Source organism: Telmatherina bonti (assembly GCF_933228915.1).
Source record: "Telmatherina bonti genome assembly, chromosome: 2".
NCBI lineage: Eukaryota > Metazoa > Chordata > Actinopteri > Atheriniformes > Telmatherinidae > Telmatherina > Telmatherina bonti.
The window spans coordinates 18,447,340-18,464,931 of record NC_136620.1 but is presented as its reverse complement, the minus strand read 5'-3'; the positions used below and the strand labels follow the sequence as shown (position 1 = coordinate 18,464,931).

Here is a 17,592-nt window from a genome sequence, read left to right as displayed (position 1 = left end):
CGGGGCCGAAAATAAATCTAATTCAGAAAGGGTGCACTCCGACGATTTCTGATGTAAAAGAGCCATGACTACGTGAAAAATTATTTATTTATTTTTTTAAAATATGTCCGTGCTCCGAGCGACCTTCCTCTCTCGGGCTCTGCCGGCAGCGACTGATTTTCTCCTGGCGGGAGCTTTGCGTTTTTTAGCGGTGCGCAAACGCTCACCCGGAGGACGTCTCTTCGGTCTGCGCGAGAGTACCATGATCCCTCCTGATCCCTCCTGATTAGCGGGATTCATAATTTTCCCCATTGTGTGGCTCACCACGTCGCTAGCTATCTTCTTTGCCGCTGATTTTAGATGAGGCTTGGCTATGGCGAAACCTTTTTTAAACAGAGGGGTAACGAAACGGAACAGTTTGGAAAAAATGGATCCTACTCCGCGGCCGTACATCACCGGCGCTCCGTAAAAACCGGGTAGGGATCCCCCTACTTGACCCTCATAATAATTTACGAAACGATGAGGATCTTGTCTCAGAGCCATCTTTATTTATTTGACGCAGCCGGTTTAAAGTGCAGCTTCACTATGCTCTTTCCGTACACAAAGTTTACGGGTCTGTCGCGGTCAGTTTTTATTTCTATCCGTATGCTTTTCACGTAACTTTTTGACACGCGAGCGTAATGCACTGTATTATATCTAATGCTCACAATGTCCCCGTATTCCCCGCTAACATTCACGACAGCCAGCAGCGGTACGTAACTGTCCCCCACCGCTTGGTACTGAATAAGATCGGTGTAGACAAAAAAGTTATATATCCCAGTTCTCAGGTCGCTGGGGTGAGGAGAAGAGCGGTTGGAGATAGTCCACCAATCATTCGCTTTTAAGCCTAGCATGTATGCTAAGGGCCTGTAACCACGGATTTTATATTGACCGTCACCTTTAAAATCGACACACTTTGTCACAGCATTGTATGAAACGTTCGCCGTGGGCATGTATCTTCTTAAGGCAGGCTGAATCTGATCCAGCAGCTCTTTTTGCCGTGCGTAATACCCTCCTCGGCTAAATTTTACGCTCACCAACGTTTGCGTTTGTGATTTTCGGGAACCTTTTTCCGTCTGTTCATCTTCCGATACTTTCATGAGCTCGAAAAATGCAGCGTCCGGTTGGAGATTATACCACGTGTGCGGGTAGACGATCTCGCACAGACCCACGAGCCACTCGCCGCTCAGCTCAATGGGTTTTGCTAAATCAACAGTATAGCTGGAACTCGTGTTATCTTTAAACACGTCCTTACTAGAGTTGGACGGCAGCGTCACGTAAAATCCGTCTCGATGTAATAGATCCATATTGCTGAATGCTTGAACCTCAACGTACGCAGGTTTTTACATTCGTTAGGTCCGAGGTTTTAACCCAGCTGTTGAATTTCTCCGGCCAGTTTTTCCAGCGTACTAAAACTTGTTTTTCACCCCCGATCGTTCGCCGTTTTAAAACCTCCTCTACCTGATACGTTCTGTCTTTACCAATCTTTACTTTCTGCAGCTCGGCTTCATAAAAGGACCCGTCGATGGACTCTCCGTCGTAATCTTGGAGTTTGTACACGGGCGGGGTGCGTGGAATGCACTCTGCTACCGAGAAAACCTCATCCGTAAAGCTCTGCTCATATTTTTTATCAAACACTCCTCGCAGCTTTGATATTCTAACCAGATCTCCCTTCTTGAATTTCATCTTGCTAGCCTTTGTAACATACCTTGCTCCGTACAGGTTTCGAAAGACTTGAGAGGCGGTCTCATCAGTCACCTGCATGGGGGTCATCTTTATACTTTGGTGATAGCTGTGGTTATAACTTTTCACCAAATCTTGCAGGACATCTATGTAACGTTTGGTGTTGTTGGCGGTGAAATATTTCCACATTCTTCCTTTCAAAGTGCGATTGAATCGTTCAACCACCGATGCTTTGAGGTCGCTAGCTGTGGCAAAATGTGTAATTCCGTGTTTCTTCAACAAAACTCTTTGAGTTGAAAAATTGTTGAAAAATTCTTTACCAGAATCCGTCTGTAACTTTTTAGGTACGCCGCTTTCTTCAAATACGGATTCGAAAGCTCTCACCACCTCCACCGCTGTTTTCTTCTTCAAGACACGTACGAAAGCCTTTCTTGAAAACACATCTATGACCGTTAATAAATAATTAAAATTGTCGTTATGTTCGGCTAAGGCCCGCATATCGCAAAGATCTGCTTGAAATTGGTTCAAAGCCCGTGGGACAAAAACGATATTTCTGGTAAAATGGATTCTGGCAGGTTTATGCAGAGTGTAAGCGTCTTGTTCGGATAGAAAATCTCTGACATTATCAATTCCGACTTTTTCGCCCGTTTCATCTTGCACGCCCGTCTAAGTCGATCTATTCCTCCGAAGCTGCCTGGATGCTCAGGGTTGTAATACACTTTTTTCATGATCCTTTTCTCCTTAACCATCCTGTCCTCTAAGTTTTTACTGAATAAAAGAAAAAGTCATGAGAGCTCTTCTTTTATGCCATTTCTTTATTTTTTTTTTTTTTTTTCATTCAACATCATAATAATAAAAACCTAAGAATAAATGATGGTGAAGACTTGCTCTATAATGGCGTCTTCCAAGTGACTATGAATAATATGTTGCAAACTTTTCAATTCAGACGTGATATTTACACTCAGATTGTTTTTCACACAGTAACACATCACATCGACAAACAGAGCATAAAGTGTAAATAAATGAATAGGTGATACAACAACACAAACTCTTGTCCATTCCCTGACAATGTTTTCAAAAGTCTCTGACATCCCAGATGCATCGATACACGCGGTACATTGTACAATCGTCTCCCAGGGTGTCAGGATCGAGTGAGAACGGACTTGGTGTAAAATGTTTTCCAGTCTTTGAGTTTCTAACTTTACGGTAAACTTCTCCGCACCTTTTTGAGTTAAAACTCTGTTTTCGATGACTCGCTCCAAAACATCCATCAGCCAGTAGTCAATGACACACTCCTCCGCATATTTAGTTAGTTTCCTCCAGTAATTTCCCATATTTTTTTTCCGCCTTCTTTATTAACTTTTCCAATACTCACTCAGCATTAAGAGCTGTCCTATTTTAACAGGATCCTGCTCAATCAGATCGTCTAACATGCTGTAAAGGTCCTCAATCTTCTTCACCGATCTCAGTTCGTATAAAATAGTCTCCGCTGCAGTTTTTACTCTGCCGTCATCGGAATTAATGTTGCGAAGGGTCAACAGATGCTGGATGGCTGGAATAAAACGAGGAGTGCATAGCCCTCGTATGATGCCGTGAAAGTTGTCTCGGTAGTAGTCGTCCTCCACCGCCTCTAGACAAGGATGCTCTCTCTGGCTAGGATGATTGATCTCGCAACCGTAGCAGTTAGCTCGTCGAAACTTGTGAAGGGTCATCGTGAGCAGATGGAGTACCGCTGTTTTCACAACTTTAATGAAGGATGAAAACACCCATCCGTCCGGCTCATCATCGTTGCCATCCGTGCTCCCCTCGGACGGGGTCGGGGAAGTCGGCGGTGTGAGTACTGACTCGCTCAGCCACGTAGCCAGAGGCCTCGCCTGCTGGGAGTCCTCATACCCCTCATCCGTGGAGACTGAATCCTCCAATGCGCCCCTCGACTCCTCCGCGGAGGAGGGCTGGTGCGGCTGCTGGTGCTCCATCTCGCTCTGGAGGACTCTCCACCCCATCACCGATGTCATTCGCGGTGGCTGCAGAGGTCGGCTTCAAGAGCATGGTTGTCAGACGTCTCTGGCGCAGGGTTGGCATCTTGGTTCAACAGTGTTGACGTACATTCATGCGGTCTACTTATATCATGCTAAGGGGGGGCTTCCTCCAGCACACATCGAAGGTCCAATGAGAAAAGATTGGAAAAGCAAAAAGGGGCGTGGTCTACAAAAATAAGGTTTTTTTCACCGCTAACGTGTCTTTCCAATTTCGACACTCGCGGAAAAGGGAGTCAAACTTGTCCTTCATTTCTTCCACCCTGCTCACCCAGGATTCGCTCGGCAAAACTAACACCGGTCTAAAAACACCGCATTCTGAATTAAAAGACTCCAAAACAAAGTCCTCTTGACCCATGCGCTCCCCGGAGGAGCGGAAGCTGGCTCGGAAGAACCACCGACTTGAGGCGCTGGTTTTTGACTGCCATATAGCGCTGTAACGAGGGATTCTTTGGCTCTCTGTAAATAATTCCCTTCTCGATCGTTTGGCTGGAGTAGCGAATGCCTGATCAGCCTCTTCTTTTTCTTCTGCTTCTTCCCCACCTTCTTGTTCTTCTTCTTCTTCTTCTTCTTCTACCAGAGAATCCCGCTCAATCTCTGAGCTGCTGCGCGGCACCACCATTTTTAAGACAGCCCAGTCTCCTGATGTCAGTGAAGCGACATTCGCTAAAGGCCCAAAACTTTCTCCATCGCACGCCTGGTACAGGCAGAGCTCACCGGTTTCATACTTGAAATAATACCCCCAGCTTCCACGCACTCCGTATGCAGCAAGAGACCATTCATCCCGCAGAGATTTGAATGAACGCTGCTGGACCCGCTGGACATACACAGTACTTTTTGCAGGAGCTCGAGGAATTAAACCGTTGTCCTCATAGACGGTCACTGCCGTTTCGCTAATCACAGACGGCGGCGGTGTAGCATTCAGCCTGATTCGATTCTCTTCATTTGCCATATTGCAGGTCCAAAGAGCTGATTCTCTTCTCTGCTGCTCCATTTCTTTTTTCTTTTCCTTTTCTACCCCAGTAAGTAAGTAAGGGTTCTTTTTTTCCCCCCGGACCCCTCTTTATACCTCTAGACTCGTTCGGACATGCCCCTAACATGTCCAGGCACACCGCCCAGGCATGACGTACGTCCAGAAGACATGTCCGGGCATGTCCAGGCACACCGTCCAGGCATGCCGTACGTCCAGAAGACATGTCCGGACATGCCGCCCAGGTATGACGTACGGACATACGTCATTTCCGGACATCACGTCGTCCAGGGACCGCCACCAGATGACGTCACTTCCGGACATCACGTGGTCCAGGGACCGCCCACGGATGACGTCACTTTTAGAGCCACGCCTGGGAGGAGGGACGTCACTTCCGGACATCACGTGGTCCAGGGACCGCCCCTCACCCAAGTTACGCCCACTTATGACGTGGCACACGCTGATTGGGTCACAGAGGGGGAGGGACTTCCGGTTCATTAAGATACGCCCACTTATGACGTGGCACACGCTGATTGGATCACTGAGGGGGCGGGACTTCCGGTTCATTAAGATACGCCCACTCGTGACGTGGCACACGCTGATTGGATCACAAAGGGGAGGGACTTCCGGTTCATTAATTCTCATTGGATGACAGGGGTCATAAATCACTCTTTGGTATAATTTGACATAAAGTGGGTCCCTTCTTTATTAATGTATTCACAAGAAACTTTCAGGATAGGTAACATCAGGAAGTTAATCGGGACCACAAGGCTGGATTGTCTTTGAGAAAGATAAACACAATGCAATGCAAATAAAATAGGAAGAAAACTAAGGATTTTTTATTCATTTTTGGAAGTAGCCTATGGAAAATTGTATAAGACCTTGAATCTATTGCTGTTAATTTTTTTTTATCTTAACTATTCTGCACATTTATGGCATTTTTGGTTAAGTATTTAGTTAAAATGTCAAACCACTTCTGAGGAACAGTTTCTGCAGGATTATGATCACACCGGAGGAACAAAACTGCCTTGCTTTGGAAAGTGCGTGGGCTGAAAGCCTGTGACACAGAACACATTATTATACTGTACACACAAGAGCACACACTCACATATGGAGAAGGAGCTCAAAACACAGAGTCTGAAAACAAGGCTCTTCTGACTTTCCCCCTACTCCAGACATTCTTTCCCAGAATTCCAGAGAGCGTGGGTGGGTTTGCAGATCCCAGTGACATGAGTGCTGATTTTAACAGTGGTGAAGCATGTTAATGAAAACCACACAAATGTCTGATGTTGTTCATTGTCTAGTCACTGATTAGAGCTTTATGCTATCCTTGAATCCATCCTTGAATATGATGTGTACACATAGTACATACAAATCTTTCTGCTTTCTGATAGTGATATTCATCTAGCATCTGAAAAGGGAAGCTAAAAATCTTTAGCTTGACACTCTAAATATCTTCATAATGAAAAGGATTTTTTTTTTAAAATAAATTAGAAATGTGTTGTTCATAGCCCAAACTAATGTGCATGTGGTCTTATTTTACCTTTCAAAGTGAAACCTTGACAAGCTGTCTTTGCATTTTATGCTAATGTGTTGTTGAAAGGTGGAAAAAAACTATAAACTTCATGACAAAGTGGAGGAAGCTAAAAGAAAAATGTTAGATCAAAACGTAAGGACATATGCATTTAGTGGATTATTACTTTGTTATGACATTGTTGTGAGGCTATAAATCTTATACTATTATAAGAAAAATGCATTTGTGGGATGAGCAACATAATTCTGTGTGTGGGTTGTGCCCGTTTAATTATAATATATATATATATATATATATATATATATATATATATATATATATATATATATATATATATATATATATATATATATGTATATATATATGTATATATATATATATATATATATATATATATATTTCACCATATATTTTTCACCATCTGCTTTTAAAGACTTGCGCCTTAAAAAATACCTGGAGTAACTGTAGATTCATGAAAACTGCCAATAGAGCCATGATATGTTGTCTAGGCTCAGTTTCTAAGATCTCCTGAAACCAATTTGTTGAGAGGTTTTTACTGGGATTTGGTTCATAATGACAGCAAAAAGTCATTCCTGTTTTGATTTGCTTTGCTTTTGTCTGGTTTGATTTGTTGCTTCTGATAATTTTTTTTGTCATTGCCTGTTTCCTAAGCCAGAGAGGAATACAAACATGGAAACTTTATAGAAGGTAAAGAGAGATATACAGAGCTGGAAAGTGTAATGGTGAAAGTGGTCAAACTGGGAGGAATGGCACGGCAGTGGAAATGATAGCATGGGTGGCTTGTAAGAGTGTGTGTGTGTGTGTTTGTAGCCTCATGTGTGAGAGTGCCTGTGCCCTTTTTCACCTATCTGCTCCGAGAGTGTGCTTGTGCACTGTGAAAGTGTGAGCGTGTGGGGCAGGGGGATGCATGTGTGTGTGTGTGTGTGTGTGTGTGTGTGTGTGTGTGTGTGTGTGTGTGTGTGTGTGTGCGTGTGTGTGTGTGTGTGTGTGTGTGTGTGCCGGCCTTTGCAGTTTTGGACTCTGAAACATGATCTGCTAGGGCAATAGGAAATGGCTGTAGAGGATGAGGGGGAAGCAATGTGACATGAGACAGGTGGGATGGAAGGATGGATTGAGGTGGAAGAGATGAAGGGGGGGGGGGAGACTGCTGTCAACACGCTGTCGCCTGAGGGTAAGACGGACAGGAACCGTTAGCAAAGGATGAGCAGATGTGCCAAGTTTAGCCCCACAACTCCCCCCTTCATTTTCTTAGCCAAATATCCAGTGGGAAGTGGGGCAGTGGTGTTTTATACTGACCACACAGCCAGATGTCTTGTTAAAACTCATTCACAAAACAAAAATGGCATTTTTAGCACCCATGTGTTTGGAGAATTAGGCATTTTCATTTTTCTGTAGTGTATGGAAGTTGATACATTTCAGCCCTTGTTCAGATTTTCAAAAGGATCATTTTGGCCCGTGCTATGTTTTAAAATAAAATTTTTTTTTAAAAATCCCCATGGGTTGGCAACAATAGCTACTGCAACTAAACAATGCCACCGCAAGCTAGTATCTGGAGCCATGCTACAACACTATACAGTCTCACATGTCAGCCAAAACCGTAGTTGGTGTGTTATTGTTCCATAATTCTTAGTGATATCTGGATCTCATTTGTAATTGGTTGTTTTATTCTACTGTACTGTACTGAAAAATGTGTGGAGGCACAATCAGTGTTTTCACAACTCCTACTGGTGATGGCAGAGAAAAAAGTTTATTTAACTGTGATGATGCAGGAGGATTTTGTCATCCAAAGTCTGATTAATCAGATCATTTATACATCAGTTTTAATCATCTCAGATAAAGCAAGTAAACAAAACTCAGTTTGAAGAGCTTAAGATAGTTATTTAAAAGGTTCAATAATGTAACATGGTAAACAGTCTCGTAGGTTTGTATTTAATGCATGTTATGAGACAATGGCTGCTCACATGCATATATCATGGGTATATGTTATTGAATTTTATTCTTGATGAATTACAATAATGTAACACAGACAGGACTTGACTGTTGTTTGTGCTTTTTCACCTGACAGCAGTACAGAGTACTTTTTGGAGTCCTTGGAAGTCGTGTTGGAGGACACCCCTTCTGGGGACTGCCACATTCCACTGAGGGGCTTCATTGTTCCCAATAACAGTGAGACCTGAAGGGATATTGGGAGGAGCCTCCCCCCACCCACAGTTAAAAAACATGTAGTGTTTCTTCTTTATTAGACTTCTGTGCTTGTCATGAATTAGCCATCACAAACACCATGTTTGAGCATGAGAGTGTCCATATGTGCACTTGACACCAGGATACTCGAGGCTGCAAGTTCAGTTATCGACTGGAATCGTATCATCAGACTTGGGGCTGAATGTCTTTGACACTGATGAAGTCTGGGCTTTCTTGCTCAGACTGCTGCTCCTGGGACCCCACCCTGGATAAGTGGCAGAAAATGGATGGATAAATAAAATAAAAATGCAGAAAATAAAATGACAATAACAGTTTTTTATTATGTATTAATTTTTCTGTCATTGACCATTTAGTTTGCACTTTTAAGGAAAACAAAATCTAACCCTGCTTGCACCTCTGGTAAACTAGTATCAGACAAAGGAACATATACGATACATTACAATGCTCAACCATAAATACTTAATAACAGCTGGATTGATTCAGTACTACTGCTAGCAAGCTAACCATGCCGTGTTAGGTAACACTTAAAATTTCACACTATTGTAGGGGGACAAAATAATTTATTTTTCTAAGCAGATTGGTTTGGTTACAATGAACTATCTTTGGTTTGCCAGTGTAGTTCAGTTCAGCCAGTCTGAAACCAGTCAGCAGGGATTCTCTTTGTGCCAGTATATGCCATAATTTTGAGACCTTATTTTATCATTCATTATTTTGATCATTTGTGTTTGGTTGTGTCATTAATTTTAAATTTTATAGATAAATTTACATACTCAATATTTATTCATGTATTACTTTGACATAAACTGAAACACGGTAAGTTAAATTGATCAATTTTCTATTATGTTTTGAATCAAAACCCCTGTAACCGTAATGGAAGAGCGGATTTCTGCACAACGGCTCACTCCAGGCTTGAGATAAATCCGACCACATGCCAGTGAACATGAAAGCCTTTGCCATGATCCAGCCATATGCGTTTCCAAATCCCAGTATGGCCTGCCCTGTCACAGTGACCACGCTATGGTGATGAAGGTGCTGATGAGGTCTGCCAAGTCCATCCACATTCTTATCTAAAATTAGCCCCAGTAGTTTCCTGTGCCCTTTAATCCTTGGCTTTCAAGCCACCAAAGGCCAAGCTACAGACAGGAAGAACAGCCACAAGAGCCCCTAGGGTGCTTGGCATGCCGGACATACTGCTAGCCCTATCTGTCAATCAAACTTCTGCCATGACATCACAGCAGCCCATTCTAAGAATAAAAACTTCCCAGACTCAGCTATAATTGGGTTTAAGTTTGACTGGTGATATCTATGCTGTTAGTGATATATGTACCTTCACCTTCAGGTTTATATGTCAAACAGCTCTTATTGAGTCCTTATGTTCTGAAGCAGTTTCATTCTACAGAGGGGCACACATCCCACTGAACTGTACTTTTACCTCTCACTGCCTTCCAGTAATGTCAGAATACTGCAGTGTACAACAGAACCAAGCACACCACCGACCAACGTATGTTAAATGAGTCAGAAATTACTTAAATCTCAGTGATTGCGCCGCTGCTGTTATAGTCCAATTCATTTAATGAAAAATAGAAAGCTGTGAGATTATTTTGAGCATGTAGGCCCCACATACAAGAATACCCCCCCCCCCCCCCCCCCCCCCCCCCCCCCATCCTCAACCTATCCAGTACTGTTTGTCACAGTTAGTTTGTATCCAGTAGAAAGAAAATATCACCTATAAAGGGACAGAGCTGGCACCTCCTGAAACAACAGGAGTCTTTTTATAAACCATTTCCGTCAGGATATGACTGTGCACGTTTTAATCCTTTGTTATCTGGCCAATGATTCACTCATTTTGCTGAGCCTGCCTGTCAGGTTCTGCTAAAATCTTAAAATAGACATATAAAAAGTATATCCTTTTTTACTATTAAGTACTGACCACTTACAAAAGTCCACAAAAAGGAGAAAACGGTGCAATGATGTGTGTCCAAACTTAAGTAGACGTAGAATAAAAAGAGTTTGTGCATTGCTAACAAGTTTTAAAGTCAATATTTGGCATGAACTTGAATATTCTTGAGGTCTGGGCTTTAGCTAGGATTTGTCTCTCCATCAGACCTGTTGCCAGTGATTGACAGTCCAGTTATTGTGTCACTTAACATACCTCAACCTTTTGTCCTATTTCTTAAAGATTCATTTTCAGAGCCCGTTCTTCTGCTGAAAACAGTCTTTTAGACTTCCCACTTCTTCTTTTGTCTTGTGGTTGTCCAGTTTCTTCAAATATTTAAAGACACACACGACACCATATTAAATTTTGCCATCTTTTCAGCGAATAGCTCTGGGAATAGTTTTGTTATTACAGAATTACATTTTAAGCGAGTCAAACTGTGGAGAGAGAAGTGAGATCAAACTATATGTGCAGCTAAAGATATCATTATGAATGGCTTTTTCACTAAATCACCAAATGAATTAACAAATTAAGCTGGTTCATTCTTTAAGTTATGTTTTTATGTGGTTTGTTAAGCAAAGAAAAAACAGCAAATATCCAAAGAAAATCTTTGAAAGATCTTTAGAAACTGTCGCTAACTGTTGTTAGCCTGAAAGCATGAAAGTTTGCATCCTTTGGATTAAAAAAATATAGAAATGAGGGATGCTCATGGTTTTTTCACAGTATGTCTTGTGCTAACATAAAGGGGCGGTTGCAGGTCTTAATTAACTAAATGTAGAGAAACCCAGCATGGTGTAGCTCCTCCTTACCCACATACTGACTGCACCTTAATAGTTACCATGAAGAAACACTCAGCAGTAATTCCCTCTAAGGCTGCTGTTTGTACTTATTCCTACAGTTTGAAGGCTTAACTTCATGACAAGAACACACTTGCACACATATAAAAGCATATATTAAAGGCTTAGCTGGCAAAAGAAATTGAGCAAGAGTCAGTCTTTGAAACCTTGTTAAAACCTGGAAATGTTTCCTCAGTGAACTGCTTTGTTCTTCCTGAACACTGCAGAAGGTTAACTAGTGTTACACACTCTGCCACTGCTGTTAATCAGCATGTTTAGGAATGCAGAGCATGCGAATTGTTGCAAAGCAAGTTAATGCTCGCGTGAGAGGACCAACCCCCCCCTCACCCTTGCACAATAAAGATCATCTTATACTGAGCCTCCAGGTCTTAGCAGGTACATGCCGCTCACTCTCACAATCAAATAACACAACATGCAAGTACTTTCCGCTCCTTTTCATGGCTGAACACACAGGCCCCGTCTCCAGTGGCAACCTGGTGTGTGTTTGTGTATGAACTCAAAGCCCTTGCAACGCCTGGAAAAACCAATTGGTCTGTTTGCACCTGTTCAGTAGCTTCTTCTTTTTTCTTTTTTTTTTTTAAATTTGGGTTTGTCACAAAGAACAGAGTGTTCACGATGCCCTAACAACACAAGCATCATGTGACAGGAGATGCAAACTCTGAGCTGGGCAGTAAACAGGGAATGTCCTGAATGCTGCAGTTAACAGAAAGTGAGAGCTTGGCGGACAGACTCGTGATTCACAGCAACTGTTTCTGTGGTCGTGACTCGGCCTGCTGGTTAGCGCGCAAATGTGAGGAAACACTTACATAAATGTGTTACTGTGGAAGCAGACAAAACACCGACATGTGTGTCAAAGAAAATTAAACAGGCAGAAGAAGCAGAAAGTGTAGACAAAATAGCAATTTATTAATAACTTATATTTTCTTTACATTCGTAAGAGACGAGTTTGGAGGGGGTGGCAGAGGTCACCAAGATGACCTCCCCCTGAAAGAGGCCTTCTCTCAGGAAATTGGGGGGGGGGGGGGGGGGAAGGAGGGGGGCACAACCCTTCTAAGCTCTGGATTCTATTTCTCTCATCTTTACAAATAAAAACTGCATTTCAAAGACTTTTCCCTGAAGAGGTGAGGTGGGCAAAGCTCCCAGCTTTGTCCCCATGTCAGAGTTTTAACCCTTGTCCACAGGTCAGGATTACTCACATTACCCCTCAGAGATCCAGCCCACACATTACAGCTTCGCTTCAAATACATTTAGCATGGTGTCGAATCCAAAACTCCTCCTAGTTCAGTTTTCATTTTCTTTTTTTTTTAAAGTGTGAAAATAAAGATGTTCAATTGCATGAAGTCTTAAAAAATTGTGAACTTCTCTCTGAAGGCCAATGTGCAACACAAACCATGTGAGCGCAAGTAAGGCAAACAACCAAGGTGACTGATTTGTGAGAGGGCAAGTGCAAAAACAGAGCCAATCGGCTGAATTTACACATAAAGCAATTATCCAAATGTATACATACACACACACACACACACACACACACACACATATGTATATATATATATATATATATATATATATATATATATATATATATATATATATATATATATATATATATATATATATATGTATATATGCATGTTGTTGTAGTTGTGTGTGTGTATATGTGTATTACACATGTTCATATTTTTGTACAACTCTTAGATAGCCTATTGATTTTTGGCATTATAAACTTAAACATAATGATCAATATGCAGTTTGTTTTCTTACATAAAACTACAATAAGAAACAGAGTCTTAATACCCACTTCCAACGGGTATGTACTACACCAAGGCTTTTACCGTCTTTTATATTAAGATATATACACAATGTATAAATGTTTGAAAAGACTCCACATGTGTAAGTCCAGTATATAGTGTGCCTTCAAAAGCCAGGGTGCTTCAACCCCACAGAGGCAAGTCTTCACAGAAGATAAGGAGACAATGAGTCCTTAAGTCATGGAGGTAAGCAGTGCTACACCCCCAAAACAAATCATAGAAAAGAGTTTCAATCATCAGTCCAGATTGATTAACCTTGTCTCTTTGGCACGACAGCCTAGGAACTTTGAAGAAAGTCCAAAAAAAAATCATCTTGAGCTTCTTCAGATGCAAAAACCCCAAAACACAGAGAAAAAGACTTTAGAAGTCTGACTGCAAAATTTGATTTTAGAAAGTATCTGCACTCTTTAAGTGTGTCTCTTCTCATTTAGTCAGACAGCAGCTGCGTGTCGGCCAGACTGCTTCGGCCCTCCAATAGCCACGCTCGGCAGCTGTCTCCTCAAAACCAGCTGCATCAGACATGTCAAGAGCCAGAGGTCGCACAGCAGACGACGAAAACAAGAGAAAACTTTTTTGCAACAAGAAATCTTCTTAAGCCTCCGGCAAGGAAAAGTGGCAACTACAGAGGGCGCCTCACGTGGACTGCAGGGGGTCCAGCTGGAAGACATTGTGGTTGGTTGGGGTGGTAAAGTAGAGCTGTTGGCTAGGTGGCGCCATGCGGTTGTCGCACGGGCTCTTCAGGCCTAGCGTGCGCTCAAAGTCTAGGAGCTGGCCCATGAAGTTGAAGTTGGGTGAGATGTTGGATTTTTTCATCTTAACGATGTCGTAAGCGTCATTCATGGACAAGTTGAGTTTCTGCATCAGGTAGGCCACCGTCACAGTCACAGAGCGGCTGATGCCGGCCAAGCAGTGGACCAGAACGCCACACTTCTGACCTCGAGCTTCATCTGGGAGAAAGACAAAAATAAAAAAATGTTATTATTAACCATTCAAAGAAGAACCATTGATGTTGATTATTGACCAATATCAGTGGAGTTAACGCATGTGTTTTTTTTTTGTTTTTTTTTTATTTTGCTTAACCAAAAAGCCCAAAATCTAAAAATATTCTATCTACTCTTCTCATTTAAAATGCTTAAAAATAGTCCAATTATTATTTTTCTTCCTCTGTAAGGCCCAGCACTGATGGTTTAGAGGCGTAATGCTCTTTAGACACACAGAACAAAACTTTTGATAAACATCTGTAGCATTAAAGTCAAGCTGTGTTAGAAGTTGGAACAGATCCAGTGAGGGAGAGCAGCGGAAATTTTTATCCGGGCTATCTCCCAGCCGTGTCAGTCAACAAACAGGAGCTATTGCACATAAACAGAGTCGACATTCTTTACTTTCTCTCTCTATCGCTCGCTCTCTCTCTTTTTTTTTTCATTTCAGCCTAGAGTAGCCGACTGGGAAATTGACTATTACAGTCTATTAAACCATTCTTCCGCTCGCCAGGGTTGCTCTGACAATAGTGCCATTTGGGCGTGTAAATGTAGGAGTCATGAGGGCACCCTGTCAAGGCGAACAGGATGTCAACAGGCCCTGTAAATGGCTCCTTTTGTGATGTGGAGGGAGGAAGAAAGGGAGGGGGGGGGGGGGTAAGCAATGCCATGTCCTAGATTACTTTCAATGCCACTTCCTTCCTGTTGCACTCAAATTACCGACCCCCCCTTCTCTCCCTTTCCCTCCCCCTCCGCTCACTCTCCCCTATTCTCCTGTTTCAACGTCGCCCTTTGTGCTGCAATTACACAAGCCCCGGGACAAGAGATATGCCAGGATGTCTTCTATTGAAGTCAAATCATTTGTGCACAGCGCATTTTAGCCAGCACACCATTAGAGGCAGACTTGTGTTCCCTTGCTTCAACACAATGGCCTTAATCTGCCTGCTCTGTGTGTCCCTGCCTGACTGACTGATAAGACCACTGCCAGGGACACCTCATCTAATCTCAATTGCACAACAAGAACCTAAGAACTTCCTGACAGTGATAAGACATATATTAATAAGATTGTGTCCCTTCACTGGGTTTTTCTCATATTCAAAACAATCATTTTCTTGTTGCGGAGATAGCTGAGTGTCTCCTGATGTCACAAAAAACTGATCTAGTGGATGGATAGTTTTTTTTTTAATCAACAGCTCTTCAAGTGACTGGGGGGGTGGGGGGAGGGGGGAGGGGGGGGGGGGACACACAACTAAAACAAGCCAGATGTCTGGGGGAAGTTAATAGTTTGCATCCAGCAAATCTCTTGTGTGTGTGTATATATATATATATATATATATATATATATATATATATATATATGTGTGTGTGTGTGTGTTGTTGTTGTTGTTGTTGTTTTTTCTATTTCAGCCCAGTGGGATTACTTACCAATAAAGCTGATGGCTTCAGGAAAGAACTGCGAGAGATTCTGGCTCCAATGATCCGAGATGGGGATCTGCTTGTACTTAAACTCCCCTGCGTTCTCGAAGAGGTTGGGCAGATTGGGAGTCACGTTGAGGATGTATTTGATGCCGTACTCCTCCAGCACGTCCAGGTTGGTGGAGTCCTTGGCGCAGCCCAGGTAGAGATGCGGCAGGATCTCCACCGGGAAGGAGGGCTGCGGATTGGACAGCGGGCTGCCGTCCGAGTCGGTGGCGCTGCTGGGGTCCCGATCGATGTCCGACTCAATGTCTGAGGAGTCGGAGCTGATCCGCAGCCCACCGAGGCCCAGAACCTGAGCCGTGGGGGAGCTGCTGCTGTTGGAAGAGCCGTCCAGGTTGGTTTCGCACAAAGCTGGAAACTCTGCCTGGAATTTACTGAATCCACCTGGAAAGAAAAACAGTCACAATGAATAACTTTTTTTTGTTGTTGTTTGTTTGTTTTGTTTTGTTTTACTGCAATAGCAAATGAACGCAATGTACAATAAAATATTCTTCCTCATTATGTGTGAATGAACCTCCAAAATATGAATGAAGCACACTCACCCTCCAGATAAAAGGCCTTGTAGCCTTCGTCCTTCATTTTCCTCAGCAGTAAACCCAACACGGACCCTCCGTCCACGTTCTCGTTCCACTCGCGGCTGTACTCGTCGTACAACACGATGGTGTCCGTCTTGCAGCGGCGCACGAATCTCTCGCGGTCTTCCCCGTCGGAGAGCAGCGAGCGCACGGGCAGGTTGCCCTTCTTCAGCCGGCGGAGCATGAGGCTCGGTATGGCCACGTTGATCGCCGTCTCGACGTGAGACGACTCGTAGAGCTCCTGGGCCCGGCAGTCCATCACAAGCAGGCCGTCCCTGCGCGTCTCCAGCTGCTCTCGGAGCCATCCCACCGTCTTGCTGATCGCCATTACCGAGTCGAGCTGGACGACGGGCTTAAGCTTGTCAAGCATTTATAAGCAGGAGTAGAAAATATTTGGGGGAAAAAAGGGGATTGGAGAGCCTGCTGGCTGCGGATGCTATCTTTTCGTCTTTTTTCTTTTTTTTTTTCAGTCCGATCAGTTGCGGGCCCTCAGCTGCACAACATAAAAATAGTCAAAATGTGGAATCTGACCAATAAATTCTCCCTATAAAAGGTCTTAGTTGTCCCGGTGAAATCTGGGACGAAAAGATCTGTGAGTCCTCACAGATTTCCCGACTGCAGGTTGCCTTCACTGGCGCTCATTCATGCATCTGCTTGAAGAGCTGAGTTATTTATCAATGAGTCACACCGACCCTGCAACGACGCTGACGCTTCCTCTCTTCTTATATAACTCCGCGGAGAGGATGCAGACGCTTCCCCTCTTTTCTTTTTTGCAGATCCAGGTTGTTAGGATGGGAAGTAGTTGAGAAGGTCGTTTATATTGGACCGCTGCAGGTTCAGTTCGTCTGCTTCTTGCCTTGCGGTGCTGCCTGTTTCACACCCTCGTTCGCTTCTGCTCTCCTGAATAGACGCGCTGCAGAGTCTGACTCAATGCGCTCTCTGCGGCGCCAGCCTGCTGAATGGCTACAACCAGGAGGCTTTTCATTGGATACGTTTTATCGGCCGACCAATCACAAGAGCCGCAGCGGTGGTCGCCTTGGAAACGGGGGCCGTACGGAGCGGCCAGTGTTGATAAATTGTTAATGAGTTTGTCATTCACAAAAACGGAGAGGAATTTCCGCTCCGGATCAAGTGAGAGAAACAAACAGAAGAACTGAGGAAGGAAGAGAGAGAGGGAGGGGGGGGGGACGACTCAGAGAAGGACGAAAGACAAAGCTAGTAGTTTATTACGATTACTATTGTACTGCGATTATTAAGACTGTAACAACACGGACCTTTATGATGTCTGTTTCTGTTGACAGTATGCGCGTGGCTTTCTGACTCAGATACAAAATCTGCTTGCAGTATTTTAATCATAAAACATTTGTATAATTACACGATTGTACCAGATTTGGCTTGGTTTTTATTGTTTCATCCAGATTGCATCGCAGTTGAACCATTATTTTACTCTTTTGGTTGATTGCTTTACTTGTTATTTATCTTCATTTATATGGACA

General features: G+C 43.2%; 1 protein-coding gene across 1 annotated transcript; it reads right to left on the bottom strand.

Moving 5' to 3' along the window:
* Nucleotides 1-12,890: 12,890 nt before the first annotated feature.
* dusp6 (dual specificity phosphatase 6) lies at nucleotides 12,891-17,018 on the bottom strand. The gene is made up of 3 exons (XM_079249184.1): nucleotides 16,064-17,018; nucleotides 15,468-15,905; nucleotides 12,891-14,012 (listed from the first exon to the last, which is right to left on the bottom strand). Exons 1-3 carry the CDS (start codon nucleotides 16,464-16,466, stop codon nucleotides 13,699-13,701), a joined length of 1,155 nt encoding a protein of 384 aa, XP_079105310.1. The 5' UTR covers nucleotides 16,467-17,018; the 3' UTR covers nucleotides 12,891-13,698.
* Nucleotides 17,019-17,592: the final 574 nt, after the last annotated feature.

Coding starts and splice junctions, on each gene's coding strand:
- dusp6 (XM_079249184.1), bottom strand. CDS start 16,466: ATGCTTGACAAGCTTAAGCCCGTCGTCCAGCTCGACTCGGTAATGGCG. Junction 15,906..16,063: donor CAAGGCCTTTTATCTGGAGG/GTGAGTGTGCTT, acceptor TTTTCTTTCCAG/GTGGATTCAGTAAATTCCAG. Junction 14,013..15,467: donor TGAAGCCATCAGCTTTATTG/GTAAGTAATCCC, acceptor TCTTTCTCCCAG/ATGAAGCTCGAGGTCAGAAG.